Genomic DNA, 16,923 nt, shown 5'->3' with positions numbered 1-16,923 from the left:
GTGGATCTGGGAACTAATAATCCCACAAGCCGCCCGACGTGGCCAAAAATTTTTTTTAATAAAAATAATTTTTAAAAATTAAAAAAATGTTTTAAATAAATAAAAATTGTCAGTGGTTTCTAATCCTGAGTCTGGGATTCTGGCTTGAAGTTAGGTTTTTGGTTTTTTTTCAACCAGTGCTTACATAACTTAACAGCACACGTCACAGTGATGCTACTTAAACCATCCCAGAAGGAACATCTTACTACATATTTTTTAAATAAAAATACTTTTATTAGGGAATTCCCTGGTAGTCCAGTGGTTAGGACTCGGCACTTTCACTGCCGGGACCCGAGTTCGGGGAACTAAGATCCCGCAAGCCACGCGGCGCAGCCAAAAAAAAAAAAATACTTTTATTATACTAGTCATACATATTCATTATATATCTATGTGATGAGATGATATGCCAATTAGCTTGACCTTGGTAATCGTTTCACTATGTATATGTGTGTGTCAAGTCTTCATACTGTACACAGTAAATATATACAATTTTTGTTTTTGAAAATAAAAATAAATAAAATACAAAATAATAGCAAATACAAAATAGCAAAGCCAAGTATTAAATTTTTTAAAAATTAGGAAAAAACATGTACACAAAACTAAATTGAACCCACAACCCAATCCTCCAATCTGATACCCATGTAGGTACATATCTGATGAAGAGACATACGTTTGTTGTGTATGTTACAATTTACATACGGTTGCACAACCTGCTTTCTCACTCACTACATTACTAACATCTTTCCATGTAAATCATATACATCATCATTACCTATGTTACTGTCTTCAATGGTTTATAGAGTTACATTGTATATATAATTTATTTATACTATATATTTATTTATACTATAATTTATTTATTTCCCTATTCTGGTAAATGCAGGTTGTTACCAAACAACCCTGTGACAAAGACCATTGAAAATTTATTTGATGTTTTCTTAGGATAAATTCATAGAAGAGGAATTGTTAGGTCAAAGGGAAAAAAACATTTTATAGACTTTTGATACATATCACTATATTGGCCTCCAGAAATGCTGTTTGCTGTGCTTTTTATTCAGCTCAGAGATGTCAGTGTATTTGTGTATGCCTAACTAACCATTTTGTTTTACCAACTTGCATGATAAAGTACTTTATACTCTATAAAAATAATAATTTTTAAAATTGTTTTAATGAAATAAAATTCAGTGCCTAACCTTCCTGGGAAACCAGAATCTGGACAATTTCATTCAAAATTAAACCAGATTACGAGTAACTCTCATCTTTCCTGATTTGGCCAGTTCCTAATTGTTTAATCGATGACCAGTACCCTTACCTCAGGGGCTTTAGTCTCCTCATCTATAAAACGAGATAATAATGCTGCATATAATACACTTACAACTAGGGCTGGTAATTGCTATAATTTTGATTATTCTACTTTCCACTCTTTAGTATTATAAAGTTTCATTTAAATAGTATCATTTTTTATATTCCTATCTACTTCATAATAGTATCATTCTTTAAGTGCTATTTTGTTACTTGCTTCTTTTTAACTTTTTTAAACATATACAAAAGGAGACATAATAAGCCTACTGCACTCAACATCCAGATTGAATAATTTCCAACTCATGACCAGTCTCAGACTGTCTGATTTTTAAGATAAATATTTTCATGAACTTATTTCCTGCTCTTTTTTTTTTTTTTTTTTTTCTTTTGGCCATGCCATGTGACTTGCGGGATCTTAGTTCCCCCCACCAGGGATCAAACCCGTGCCCCCTGCAGTGGAAGCATGGAGTCCTAACCACTGGACCACCAGGGAATTCCCTTATTTCCTGCTTTTCTGGGACTTCATTTTTATTGGAAGCATGGTTCTGCATTAAAGAGATAAGCCATAAATTATTTAATCAATTCCTTCTTAAACATTTAGGTCACTTCCCATTTTTCACCATTATCGTCTTTGCTGCTGTGAAATTAGCTACATCTTTCTTGTAGCTAATTCTGCCCTCTTATCCATGACTGTTTTCCTAGAATAAATTCCTAGAAACAGAATTGTTGCTTCAAAGACAATATGCTAGAGAATATTATTTAAGAACTTGGTTTCAGGAGTTAGAGTCCTATTTAAATTCTGAACTTCAGTTTCCTCATCTGAACAATGGTTCCTCATGGCGTTATATGATGCTGTTACAAGATGATGATGTATAAGGATCTTAGTCCAGTGCCTGGCACATCCTAGACATTCAGTAAATTTGAGCTGTTTGTGTAGCTATGCACATTTTTAAAACTTATAATAATGGTAAGCTTGCCCGTTGTTTTTCTTACCAGCTGTTGAAACTCGAGTTGTTACAGACAATTGCTCCAAGGCAGTCACCTTCAACTTGAACGCCCAAATGAACTCCATGGATATCCATTGCAGTGACGTCATCCAGGGAAACACACAAGGTACAGGTGGTGGCTGCATGCAGAATCCCTAAGACACGCAGAGCCATGTCACTGTGTGAGTAGTAAGGAAAGGTCCACAATAGGCTCCTCCCTAATGGGTCTGTTACCCTAAAGCTGTGTCATTTGAGTCTTTTCCTTAAAAAAAAAAAAAAATCTTCTTAAAGTAGAGGCTTTCTATTCTTCAGCATGAAAGGGACTTCTTTGCAGTTGAGGGGCTGCTCTACCTGGGTCTCAGATTAGGTTCACTCAGAAGCAGTCCATGGACAAGTATAAGGAGTTCAATTGCAATGATTTTATTTGGGAGATGATCCCAGGAAGCATCACTTGGTGTATCAGTCAGGGTTCTCCAGAGAAACAGAACCAGTGGTGTGTGTGTGGAGAGAGAGACAGAGAGAGACAGGGACAAAGACAGAGATTTTAAGGAATTAGCTCCTGTGATTGTGGAGGGTAGCAAGTCTAAAATCTAGCCAGAAGGCTGAAGACCCAGGGAAGAGTTGTTGCAGCTTGAGTTGCTCCGCAACAAGAGAAGCCACCGCAATGAGAAGCCCGCGCACCGCGCACCGCAACGAAGAGTAGCCCCCACTCACCAAAACAACAGAAAGCCTGCGCGCAGCAACGAAGACCCAATGCAGCCAAAAATAAAATAAATAAAGTAATTAAAAAAAAAAAGAATACCCAATGTGGGATACCATTGATGTGAATTTTTAAACACAGAAAACAATACTGTATATTATAATGGAAACATGCTTATGTTGTAAAATTACAAATGTATTCACGGAAAGGCCACACTTCCACTTCAAGTCCGTGGTTATTTCTCGAGAAGGAAGAAAGAGAATGAAATAATAGTGGGATCTTTAGCCATATCTAAAACGTTTTATTTCTTAAAAAATACGTAATTCTGAAGCCAATACGACAAAACTATAATATGTTTTAAATCTGAGTGTAAATGTCTGTTATGTCTTTTTTATAGTTTTCTAAGTGTTTGAAACATAAGCTACACTTTTTTAGAAAATAAAGATGTTTTAAAAGAATTCATCATTTACCACATTCTTGGCACTGTGCTAGGAGCCCTGTGGTTTCCAAATGAAGTATCCGGTATTAGTTACTCAGTAAGTTTAGTGCCTGTTGGAAAAATGGGATTAATCCACAGGAAATAATTAATGGACAGTTGCATTCTCTTTGGCACGGCAGGGACTGCACTTGAAATACGAATTTGGAGAAAGACACATCAAGCTGCCTGAGGATCTAGGGAAGACTTCCCGAGCCAGAGGCTGGGTTGGAGCTGGGTCTTTGAGGAGGAGTTGTGAATATTTGGGTAGGAAAGAGCAGGAGAGGAAAAGTAAACTTCCTAGCCACAGCTGAGCACAGGTGTGGCGATCATGGGAGTCTGACAGGTATGGAGTGGGAAAGGGCAACAGAAGGAATGGTGGCACTTTTTAAGACTCCATTATTCTGTTTCCTCAGGTCCCAGTGTAGTTGCCTTTATTTCATACTCTTCTCTTGGAAACATCATAAATGCAAATTTTTTTGAAGAGGTGAATGAGACAGATCAAGTTTACCTGAACTCCCAGGTAGTGAGTGCTGCTATTGGACCCAAAAGGAACACACCTCTCTCCCAGGCTGTGAGTCTAAGTTTTCAGCACGTGAAGGTGGGTCAAAGCTGCAATTTGTACTTGCTTAAGTTTCATGGATGTTAGACCAAACAATTTTCAAATACTCCCAAGTCAATGATTCTGGACCTGCACTGTGCAATATCATAGCCAGGAGCCAACTATAGTTATTGAGCATTTGAAATATGGTGAGTCTGAACTGAGATTTTGAAGACTTAGTATTTCCAGGTTTAGATTCAGTATTTCCAGACTTTGAAGACTTGGTAAGAAAAACAATGTGTTAAGCATCTCAATAATTTTACACTGATTACATGTATTGATTTATATTGACATATTAAAAGATATTATTTTGAATATAGTGCTTTAAATAACATATTTTACTAAAATTAATTTGACCTGTTTCTTTTCCTTTTTTAATGTGGTAGTAGAAATTTTCAAATTACATAAGTGACTCACATGATATTTCTCTTGGGCAGCATCATTCTAGTTTGTGGAATTTTTTTAATTGCAGGTACCTCCTACATCTGTGAAATTTGAACGGAGACATAGTATTTATTCTTGCACAAAAGCCTGGAATTAATTATTAAGACTACATAATTCAATGAGAAGAAAAACTTTTATATAATTCATTGCCTTTTCCCATTCTCTGCCCAAACTCTTAAAGGCAGGAGGGTTAATAGCCAGACATAGTCAACTGTTTAGAAAGTAAGAGTTGAAAGAAATCTTGCCATTTTTTTGACAACATGGATGAACCTTGAAGGCATTATGGCTAAGTGAAATAAGTCAGACAGAGAAAGACAAATACTGACTGATCTCATATATATATGGAATCTGAAAAAACAAACTCATAGAAACAAAGGACAGATGGGTGGTTGCCAGCGACAGAAGGTGGGGGAAAGAGGTAATCGTGATCAAATGTTACAAACTTCCAGTTATAAGATGAATAAGTTCTGGGGATGTAATGGAGAGAATAGTGACTCTAGTTAACTCTAGTTAACAATACTGTACGGTATATTTGAAAGTTGCTAAGAGAGTAGCTTTTAAAAGTTTTCACCACAAAGTAAAAATTGTAAATATGTGAAGTGATGGATGTTAACTAACCTTGTTGTAATAATCACTTGGCAGTATATACATATATCGAATCATTACATCATACACCTTAAACTTACACAATGTTATATGTCAATTAAATCTCAATAAGCCCGGAAAAAATAAATCAAATTTTTTTTAATTTTTAAGAAAATAAGAATTAAGTGGGGGAAGGTGAGGAAAGGTAGGTTTTCTCCATCTGATGCATAAAATCTAGGAATGGAATTTTTCATATATGGCATGGAGCAACGGAAGTGAAGCAAGGTATCTGGGGATGGTGCAGTGGATTATCAAAGGAGATACAGCCCCCAAATAGGAGAGCATCCAACTCACATCCTTGGCCCGATCAAGTGATGCTATGGACATCCTTGGGACAAAAAAAAGAGAGATTGAAAACTAACTTTATTCTCTCCTGATGATGTTTCTTCCCTACACTACCCCTGTCATTGTACGAGCAATTATTGTGTTGTAAGCGGTCAGGGCAGAATTGATGTGAAGAGATCAGGGAAATTTGGCTTAGAGAGTATTTGGGAGAAAAATTTAAGTGAGCCTTATACTCTATTTTTATTTGACTCCCATGTTGGAGAATAAAGTCCTGAAACCAATGACATCTTGTAAAATTCTGGCTCCCAGAGAGAGGTGGGCTCATTTTCTGTTATGTGGAATCCCAATAGAGTTGGGACTATGCGGACAGGTTCCTGGTGGTCATTCTCTTCACTTAAAATAGAAATCACCTGATCTCTCCTAACCCATGGTGTCACCTCTTTGCACCCCACCAGCATAGACTGACACTCTGAGAACTGTCCCTCCCAAGGAAGGACACGATGAACCTGTTCTATTTTCAGGTAAAGCCCGGTATCAAAAAGGTCTTCTGCGTCTACTGGAAAGGTACAAAGGAGGGCGGCCACTGGTCCACGGAGGGCTGTTTCCTGATAGAAGCAAACGAGACTCACAGTATATGCAGTTCTACTCACCTGTCCAGTTTCGCTGTCCTCATGGTCTTCCAAAAACAGGTATGATGTAAACATTGAATTCCTCAAGCTAATTCTTTTTGAGGCCCTGCTTAGGTGGCCATAAATGCTATAAGGAAAATTTTTAAAGAGCGCGTGTCTGGAGTGATTGCAGAAGTGTGTTACTTTAGATAACATGGTTAGAGGAGAATTAACTATTCAAGCTGAAATCTGAATATTAAGTCAGTGGGGTTACAATGTGGATGAATCTCAAAAATATCATGCTGAGTGAAAAAAGTTAGACACAAAGGACCACATATTGTAGGATTCCAGTTATATGAAATGTCTAGAATAGGCAAATCCATAGAGACAGAACAAATTGGTGGTTTCTAGGGGCTGGGAGAAGGGGAGAATAGGGGGTAACTTCTTAATGGGCATGGGGTTTTATTTTGGGGTGATTAAAATGTTTTGGAACTAGAGAGAGGTGGTGGTTGTACAACACTGTGAATGTACTAAAAGTCACTAAATTGTACAGTGTAAAATGGTTAGTTTTATATTATTTGGATTTTACCTCAATGAAAAAAGGTTTCAGGGAAGAGCATCCCAAAAAGAGATACATGTATGTGTAAAGGTCCTGAGAGAGAACAAACTTGGTGTGTTCCAGAAATAAATGTGGTTGGAGCAGAGTGAATGAGAGGGAAGTGGAAAAGTTCAGGTTGGAGAAAAAGGCACAGGGAAAATGCACCAGACTTCAAATGCTATGGTCAGGAGTTTAGATTTCATTCCAATTACAATGGAAAGGCAATAGAGAATTTGCATCAGGGATGCTGCATACTTATGTTATTAGAAGAAATCTCTGGCTCCTGGGTCAAGAATGGATGGTGGTGCAGCAGGAGTGGACTGGTAGAGAGGTGATGGTGGTCAGGATTTGGGTGGCAGCAGCAAAGGTGGTGGGAGAAGGTCAGACGGGACACATATCCTAGACGAGGGGTCAGAGTACTGATGACATAGGCTGGGTGACAGCACACAGGAAGTCCTGCATCCCTCCCCTCCTTGCAGAGATGAAGGTGATCTGCCTATGTTGGGATGCCACATTCCAAGGGGTGGGGGAGTATAATCCCAGAGCAGGAAAGCCTGACTGTGAGCTCCTCTCTGCTCAGTCCCAGGAGGAGGATCCCGCACTGACTGTGATCACCTACGTGGGGCTGAGCCTCTCTCTGCTGTGCCTCTTCCTGGCAGCCCTCACCTTCCTGCTGTGCAAAGCCATCCAGAACACCAGCACCTCGCTCCACTTGCAGCTCTCACTCTGCCTCTTCCTGGCCCACCTGCTCTTCCTAACAGCCGTTGATAGAACTGAGATCAAGGTACTTATACTGTCCCAAAATACCCCTGCCCTGCCCCCAGTGTATGCTGATGAGCTCATGGAGCCATGCTGCATTGGACACCTTAATAAAATAGGCTTGGGCCCCAGAGGGAGGTTGGGGGAGAGGTGCCAAGGTGAGTAGTGCTGCCGTTGATTATCAACCACCTTTACCTTCAATGACCTTGGTCTAATACCAGGTGTTCTGAACTCAATGTCAGTATAAAAGAGAGGTCCTGGGGCCATGCTCCACCCTGACAATCCCTCCTGGTGACACCTTCCTCCTTCCCCAGGTGCTGTGTGCCATCATTGCAGGTGCCTTACACTATCTCTACCTGGCCTCCTTCATCTGGATGCTGCTGGAGGGGCTGCACCTCTTCCTCACTGCACGCAACCTGACGGTGGTCAACCACTCCAGTATCAACAGGTTCATGAAGAAGCTCATGTTCCCAGTGGGCTATGGAGTCCCGGCTGTGATCGTGGCCATTTCTGCAGCATCCAGGCCTCATCTTTATGGAACACCTGATCAGTGAGCTTGACTCTCACCTTGTGCCATGGACATATTTGAGGGCAGTGTTAATAGTGATGATTGGGATATTCACATCAAATGCACTCTACTTTCCCCTTGAGTATAAGGGCTCTAATCTCTTTCCCAGTGAGGCAGGGAAAAATGATGTAAAAGGCTCTGGAAGGGGAGAATTTTGCAGTTAGGTTCCAGCTTTATCTCTCCCATAATTTGTGACCTCAAGTCCTTAATTCTCAGTCCCCTCATTAGTGAAATGGGGATAATGGTCATCTCCATGGTCCCACCTTCAGAATACTAGTGTGAAAATTCAACAGGACTGTGCCTGTAAAATGTTTAATGTAGCAGTAACACATGGTAGTGAACAATTAAAGCCTTCATTGTCAGCTGACATTTTCAGGAGACATTGGAAAATTCTCTGTTAGGAAAAGGTGTCATTTCATATCCATTTCATGTGCTTTCTCTGATCTCTCTTTGTGTCCCTTTTCCCATTTTTCCCAGCTGCTGGCTTCACCTGGACCAGAAATTCATCTGGGCTTTCCTCGGCCCCGTCTGTGCCATTATCTGTGTGAGTGAATATGTGGCTCTGACGTTCCTGACCTAAGAAGCACCAGACATGGGTGCAAGATAGCACAAAGGACATATATTTTCTCGGTTGTATGATTTGATTTTTCCACCTGCTACCAATTCAAACCCATGTGCAGGGAGGTAGGAGCTGTGTACAATTTACAGTGGACATAGTACATTTTAACTTGCATTCTACATGGTCTGTGTCATTCCTGCAGGTGAATTTTGTATTTTTTCTCTTGGTTCTTTGGATTCTGAAAAGAAAACTTTCCTCCCTCAACAGTGAAGTGTCAACCATCAAGAATATAAAGTAAGATGAAGCAAGTGGTATTTTCTAACCCCCTTTTCCTCTACTCACTTCCTACTGGTCCCTCCTACATATTGACACAGACATACACCCCACAACCAGGCTCTAAGGACTAGCAAGACCACTACCATCTTCCACTATCACAATTAATGAGAAGCTGTATTCACTAGAGTACAGGCTAAATTTCTGTGACCCAAAAAAGGGAGTGAAATAGAAGTTTATTTCGTTCTCACGCCACAGACCAGAGGTAAACAGTCCAGGGCTAATGGGAAGCTCTGCTCCACAGAGTGATCCAGGGACTCCCGTTCTTTCTATTGTGTTGCCCCACCATCCCCTAGGATGTTGTCTTTATCAGTATCCCATATGTGGGAAGGAGTTGACATGGAAGTTGCAAGTTCCACATTTGCTCATATCCCATTGGCTAGACCTTGGTCACATGGGGACACCTAGCTGCAAGGGAGGCTGGGAAATGAAGTCTCTAACTGCGTAGCCATGTGTCCTTGATAAATCTCAAAAAGCGAAGAGATCTAACACCAAACGGAAGAAAAGGAGAATGGAAGAATACAGCTTTGGCCACACAGCACAAGAGGCAATAGGTTCAAGAAGGATTTAGTTTAAAATATATTTTGTATAATACTATTTCAAAAAATTGGGAACTATGAGTATTTCTTTTATTTTTCAGCATCCATCTTAATTTGAACATGTAATTTGTTGAGGTTTTCATTGTAATCACAAAAATAACACATTTGTTATTTGTTTATTATTTGTCAAAAGTTTTCAAAATATATAAAGTTAAAAGTGAAAGTTGCTTACTCCCTCTTTTCCTGCTACTTTTACCTCCCAGGGAATCCAGGGGTAACAAACTGCATGATATGATATGTCTGATATTTTCCCAGGCCTTTTTCTGTGCATTTTCTGTAGAACAGACAGGCTCACATACAATAGCGCCACTACACAAATTGTTCCTCAACTAGCTTTTATCACTTATGTAATATGATATTTTAAAATTAGGAATATATAGATACAAAAGTAGGGTGACCTTACATCTCAGTTTGCCTGGGATGCTCCCAGTTTAGGTTTGTTGATGCACTGTAATTATTAACAACACTCCTTTTGCATTGAAGCATAGTTGATTTACAATGTTCTCTTAGTTTCAGGTGTACAAAAAAGTGATTCAGCTACACACATATCTATGTATCTTCTTTTTCAGATTCTTTTCCATTATAGGTTATTACAAGATATTGAATATAGTTCCCCTGAATAGCACCACTTTTGATCTCAAAAGCCTCTCTGTTTGAATAACAAATTATATGACCCCTCCATCTATAAATGATATAGAGAGAGAGAGATAAAGAGCTTTATCTTTGCAGTTTTAGAATGCTTTACGTATGTATGGTACTAATTTTGTTCTATATACTGTCCTAAATACTTTACATATGTTAAGGTCTCATTTAATCTTTGCAGCAACCCTATGAAATAGGACTATTACAAAGATTAGGGAACTGAGTTACAGAAAAGTAGGGATTCCCTGGTGGTGCAGTGGTTAGGACTTGGCGCTTTCACTCCCATGGCCCAGGTTCACTCCCTAGTCAGGGAAATAAGATCTCCCAAGCCACGTGGAGTGATTTAAAAAAAAAAAAAAAAAAAAAAAACGCCAGACAGTAACTTGCCCAAGGTCACACAGTTAATTAGTGCTGCCTTGGATTTAAACCCAGGCATTCTAGCTCCAGAGTCTTCACCATTAACAACAATGCTGTAGAAGTATTCATGTCCATCATTAGCTTTTTTACATTATTGATTACTACTCCCCTCAGGATGCTGACACTCAAAGCAACAGCTCAGCTCTTCATCCTGGGATGCTCATGGTGTCTGGGCATCTTGCAGGTGGGCCCAGCTGCCCATGTCATGGCCTACCTCTTCACCATCATCAACAGCCTTCAGGGTTTCTTCATTTTCCTGGTCTACTGCCTCCTCAGCCAGCAGGTAAACTGTGACCTCTTCCTTTATTGTTTTAAAGTTAAGAAAAATTTGGAGATATGTAGTTTAATGAACATTCAAATCCACGTTCTCTAAATTTTCATAGGCACTTGTGAGTAGTGTGTAAACACTCCCTATATTTTCTCTACTGTGAGATGCTATTGATTGTAACATCAATTTATTAATGGCTTTCAGAAAGTAAATAATTGCTACATCAAGGAAATACCATGTTTTTCTTCAACTTTCCCATGCGTAATAGTCATCTATTGCCGTGTAACAAACAACCTCAAAAATCTCAGTGGCTTAAACACAAATATTTACTTTTCTCATTCTGGAGTCTGCAGGTTGATTGGGGTTCAGCTGATCTTGGCTGGGCTCAGCTTGGCCTGGCTCCAGGATGCAGATCATGTTCAGGTCTGCTCTTTGTGACCCTGAGGCTTGGGAGAAAGGGAAGCATCTCCCTAACATAACTTCTTCTTATAACAATGGCAAAATCACAAGAAGGCAAGCTCTACTGAGCAAGGCCGTTTCAAGGTGATTCTGTTTGCATCACCTCCACCAATATTTCATTGGCCAAATAAGATCCCATGTCCAAGCCCAAAGTCAATGGGAGAAAAACACTCCATTCACCACGAAGCTAAGACAGGGTGTAATACTACTACAGAGGAGTGAATAACTGAGATCAATAAAGCAATCTACCACACCCCTTAACATGAATTCTTAAACACATTTCCATGTGATGTATAGCCTCTCTACTAATGTTTTAATAGCTCTATAATGAAATTACATAATAATATAGTTTTTCTAACATTTGATCATGAACATTTTCAAATATACGAAAAAGTTGAAAGAATTATGTAGGGAACACGCACATACCAATCACCTAGATTCTGTATGTAACGTTGTGCTATGTTTGCTTCATCACATATCTGTCCATATACCTACGCTTCTATTCATCTACCCATCCATCTACACGTACAGCCAAAGAAAACTGTAAGCAACTCTTCTCGGTGGATGTATGCACCTGAGTGAGCACAATGCAAAAGACTTATTTGTATTCTTCCACCAGTTCATCTCAGTGCCTGAGGCATCTCACAGTGTGAGCTTCCAGTTTTTCAAGATATATATTTTGTATTCAATATGGCTACTAAACACAAGCCAATTCATGTGTCTGCAGCTGAACAAAAGAAACAGTGTGAGTCTGACACTTGGAAAATACTGGCTGCTTTGGGCTTGTTGAGATAAATCTCTAAGATGGTTCCTTACTAAGGGGTGCTCAGGGGTAATGTGAACTGCATGCTGGCTCTAGAATTGAACCCCAGGCAAGAAGCTACCGTGCTGTGTACTACTGAACCATGTTGGCATACTTCTACTTAGATTTAGTTAAGTTATACTCATCTATAGAACAGGATACTATGCAACTATTAAATATAATGTAAAAGACTGAAACCCCAATGAAACTTGGATCCACATGGTCCAGGCCAGGAGGTGCAATGGCCAAATAAAGGTATTCCAGCAGCCAGAAGAAATACAAAATCACCCAAGTTCTTTATTTGTACTTCTCAAATACCATGAAGAAGACACATAGTCCAGCTGAGCTTTGTTGAGCTCGGCCACTAAGATTTTGAGGTCGTTTGTTACTGCAGCAAAATATGTCCTGACTGATACTCCTTCTTTCCTGATACTCTTCTTCCTCTTCCTCCTCCTCCTCTTCCCTCCTTCTCCTCCTCTTCCTCTTCTCTCTCTCTCTCTCTCTCTCGCTCCTTCCTCTGTCCCTCTTTTCATCACTCTGCATCTACACGCCCAAAGAACCAAACTAGGAAAGGAAGAACAGCTCCTCTGAGGATAGGAGAGAGGAAGAAACTGAGCTGACAGAGCAGACACTCCCTAGAGAACAAAAGATGAGCATAGGCATAGACCATTCAAATGTTAATTTTTGTCTGGGCACAAGAATATTTTATGACTGGAAGGATATTCAAAATATATTAGTGAATATATGTGGAATCTAAAATATGATACAAATGAACTTATTTACAAAACTGAAACAGACTCACAGACATAGAAAACAAACATTTTTACCAAAAGGGAAAGGAGGGGGAGGGAGGGATAAGTTAGGAGTTTGGGATTAGCAGACACAAGCTATCATATATAAAATAGATAAACAACGAGGACCTACTGTATAGCACAGGGAACTATATTCAATATCTTGTAATAGACCATAATGGAAAAAATATGTAAAAGAATATATACATATGTATGTATAAATAAATCACTTTGCTATACACCAGAAACTAACACAACATTGTAAATCAAATATACATCAATAAAATAAATAATTTTTAAAAAATTTTTTTAATATATTAGTGAAAGAGTAAGTTTCAAAACATTGCTCCAGAAGGGTTCTATTTTGTTTATATAACATATATAAATATTCATTGCTTATGCTATGTTATATATTTATTTACGTGTGGGTAATGGTGTATATGGAAAAACACCACTTATTCTCAAGCAATTTTGCCACCCCCAGGGGGGACATTTATCAATGTCTGGGGACACTTTTGATTGTCACAACTAGGGGAAAGGGTACTACTGACAACTAGTTGGTAGAGGCCAGAGATATTGCTAAACATCCTATGGTGCATAGGATAGTCCCCACTACAAAGGATGATCCAACTCAAAATGTCAGTAGTGCCAAAGTTGGAAACCTTGGTGTAGCAGATGTTGTTGATGGCTCTCTCATATCACTTTGGCATTATATTCTACATGCCCAGGGTTGCTTATTGTAAACACCTGTGACTCTGTGCCTGTGGGCTTCTTACTGTCCACAGGACATGCCTGCTTTACACACAGGGCAAGCTGGTGGTGCCAGAGAGTAATGGCCCTTGAGAGCAGCCATCAACCAATGACTGACGGGAGCTGGTAGATAGATGCCCCAGCTCCCTTGTCCCTGAGGTGGGATGACTCTGAGGTGTGTCCTCTGTTGTCTTCAGAGCCCCCGAGTGGCACTGAACCCCAGATGTCCACAGTGGAAAGGATTATGCATCCTTTACTAGCTGTCTTCCCTTCCCAATCTCACTTCCCCACTGATCTACTGGTGTTTCCTGGGATCACCCCTCAAATGAACTCTTTGCACTTGAACCCTTGTCTCAGGGTCTGCCTCTGGGGGACCCCAAACCAAGACACATGGAAGGATACCACCAAAACATGATCAGTGATTTTTCGCTAGATTGAGGAACTATGTGTGACTTCTATTTTCTTCCTTTGCATATGCATATTTTGTTAATTTTCTACAACAAATGAAAAAATTATTGTGATAAAGTATATATAATAAAATTTATCATTTTAACCATGCTTAAGTGTACAGATCAGTGGCATTAAATACATTCACATTGTCATGCAACGATCACCACCATCCATTCTAGAACTTTTTCGTCATCCCAAACTGTACCCCTTAAACAATAATGCCCCATTCTCCCCTGCCAAGCCTCTGGTAACCACTATTCTACTTTGTCTCAATTAATTTGACTATTATAAGGATCTCATTCATGTGGAATCATACAATATTTGTCCTTTTGTGTCTGGCTCATATATTTCACTCAGTGTAATGTCTTCAAGGTTCACCAATGTTATAGCATGTGTCAGAATTTTATTCCTTTTTAAGGAATAAATAACATTCTATTGTATGCATATACCACATTTTGTAGGAAAAGTTTTTCATAATGTCTCTATCGTCTTTCTAACTCACTGACTTTTCTCTTCTCCATTGTTAATAAAAACAATCTTAGCATTTCCTTTGATGTTCCAGGTCCAAAAGTGGTTTGGCGAGATCATCAAATCTAAATCTGAGCCTGAGACTCATACACTTTCCAGCAGGTTTGGTCCTGACTCAAAACCCAGTGAGGTAAGAAGACTTGTGACTTATTCTAATGTTTTACCCCTTGACACCCCGAACTTCCTCTCCATGTCTTAGTACAAGCTCCCTTTCTTGCAGGGTATGGAGAAGAGTTCTTTTCCTGATGGCCTGGTTTGCATTCCTCATTCCCATCGTATTGTTTCTCAGTGACTCTTCCTTGCCCACTAACAGTGCTTAAGCTGGCTGTTCTATATATTCCTGTCATTTAAAGTATGGGTAAAACATCACCAGCACCACTACCATCTAATGTAGAATCCTTTAGCGGGAGACTTACAATCATAGACATAGCAGAGCGGTCATCATCCCCTGAAATCTCACTGTCTAAAGAGAGGTGGACTTGAGCCCCATGGAGTTAGTGGATACTACAGAAAGGATCCAGGAGAGGAACCCCACCCCAGATGCTCCACATACCTATAGAGGAGGAGTGCATGTGATAATGGGACCTTCCTGGGAGAGGAAATGGTCCTGTTAGAAAGGAAACCTCTCTGGAACTTGGTTGCTGCTTTTCGTCTGTTCTTCCATTGAGCTAACTCAGGACCAATGCACCAAGGAATAATCTCCCAGTACTATCTGAGACTTCTGTCCACAGTTGTCCCCTAATTGCTCTTTTAGAAAAATGAGAGAATATACTTGTAAGAAACCACGTCACTAGACGAGCCAGATGGGCTCCAAAGCTCAAAATCCATAAAAATTCTCTCAATCTCATTTGGTTTTATGCCTTCCATGTACATGCCTACCACATCTGCTAGCCAAAGAGCCTTAGAATATGTTGTTTTTAAGCTAAACAAAACTGAGAAATTTCTGATACATTGTCTTCTACATTTCTTGAGAAAATATGGGATTTTCTTCAGCCGTGGAAATATTGAGGTCACTGAAGAAACATCTATTCCTTATTGGAGGGAGGGAAAGGGAATTCATTCTAAATCTTTCCAAAAGAACCAAGAGGAAAATGGAACCAGCTAAAAAGTTTTAGGACAGTCACGTCAGCTGATTGGAAATTTTTTTTATATATATTAAGCTTAATCCTTCTCAATAAGAGTAAAATTGTGGTAGGTGCTAACCATTGGCTGTGACCTTTGAAACGTTTCCCAGATAATCCAAAATAATAAAGCTGCCAGCACTCCAGCTACTGGTTTCCCACAATGAATAAGAAAGCTTTATTATTATTATTATTATTATTATTATTATTATTGCTTAACATTGTGGAAATTGAATGAGTATATCTTTTAAAAGGGAATTATATATCATATATTTATATATGATATATTATATATTTATAATATATTTTATATGTAGCTGCATTTAAGAAATACATTTGCTTTAATTAAAAGAATTTCTGAAGCTTTTATTTTTTTATGCACAGAGTATGAGTAAAAAGCTAACAAAACCCTCTGTCCTTTATGGACAAATTTGATCTTGGGTTAACTTTCTAGCTCTGTTCCCCAGACATTTGATAACATTGGAAGGTCAGCTGTATAACCAGGGAATACTGTTTATGGGAAAAGTCATATGCTTGACTGGGTGGGAACTTCTGTGAATGAACCATAAATACCAGGAAGGAAGGCATAGTTTTGGACTTCCTGCATACAATGACTCTTATAACTGAGTCAGGAATTCCTATCCTCATGGGATGCCGTACGAGATATTTGTTCCTCTGTGGGGCCTGAGGCATCTAAACCAAGCTGGAGCTTGTAGGGGGCAAAGAGAGTATTTGTTGAGTTCTACAATGTGTAAGACACTATGGTAGGCAATGGACATACAAAAAGCAGTAAGACCAACACAGTACCTGCCTTCAAGGAGCTTAGAGTCTAGCCTTTCTTTATGGACAAAACGCAACATCCAGGGGGCTGAAATTCTAGAGTAGGATATTATATCCAAACTTTTTTTCAAAAAAAGAATTCTTCAACCTGGATGTTTGAGAAGTCCTCCCACTGTAAGCTAAAGAAGGCCACACCTTTCCTAGGATTCCAAAATGCTAGGATATCATGCCATCATTGCCTGCTGGATGGATCTTTCTGGCTTTAACCCACTCCTGCTGTTTCTTTCTGTTTTGTTGTCATTCGTTCGTTCGTTCATTTGTTTGTTTGTTTGTTTTATCCTTACATCTACCTTTAATCTAAACGTCTTGGGGGGGGGGTCATGTTTTCCAGGACAAGTGAAGAGAAAATACTAA

The 16,923-nt window shown here is 39.3% G+C and overlaps 1 protein-coding gene across 1 annotated transcript in view; it reads left to right on the top strand.

The window, feature by feature from the left end:
- Nucleotides 1–16,923, top strand: part of ADGRE3 (adhesion G protein-coupled receptor E3) — a 42,123-nt gene extending 25,200 nt beyond the window's left edge. The window contains exons 7-16 of the mRNA XM_061188757.1: nt 2,338–2,454; nt 3,919–4,103; nt 5,999–6,166; nt 7,270–7,467; nt 7,757–7,992; nt 8,488–8,554; nt 8,772–8,863; nt 10,675–10,850; nt 14,623–14,737; nt 16,884–16,923. Of these exons, the coding sequence (XP_061044740.1) occupies nt 2,338–2,454; nt 3,919–4,103; nt 5,999–6,166; nt 7,270–7,467; nt 7,757–7,992; nt 8,488–8,554; nt 8,772–8,863; nt 10,675–10,850; nt 14,623–14,737; nt 16,884–16,923 (1,394 nt within the window). The remainder of the gene's footprint in view (nt 1–2,337; nt 2,455–3,918; nt 4,104–5,998; nt 6,167–7,269; nt 7,468–7,756; nt 7,993–8,487; nt 8,555–8,771; nt 8,864–10,674; nt 10,851–14,622; nt 14,738–16,883) is intronic.

This window comes from Eubalaena glacialis, chromosome 4, assembly GCF_028564815.1.
Source record: "Eubalaena glacialis isolate mEubGla1 chromosome 4, mEubGla1.1.hap2.+ XY, whole genome shotgun sequence".
NCBI classification, from domain to species: Eukaryota; Metazoa; Chordata; class Mammalia; order Artiodactyla; family Balaenidae; genus Eubalaena; species Eubalaena glacialis.
Note: the sequence above shows the minus strand (reverse complement) of the source record. Positions and strands in the feature narration are given on the sequence as shown.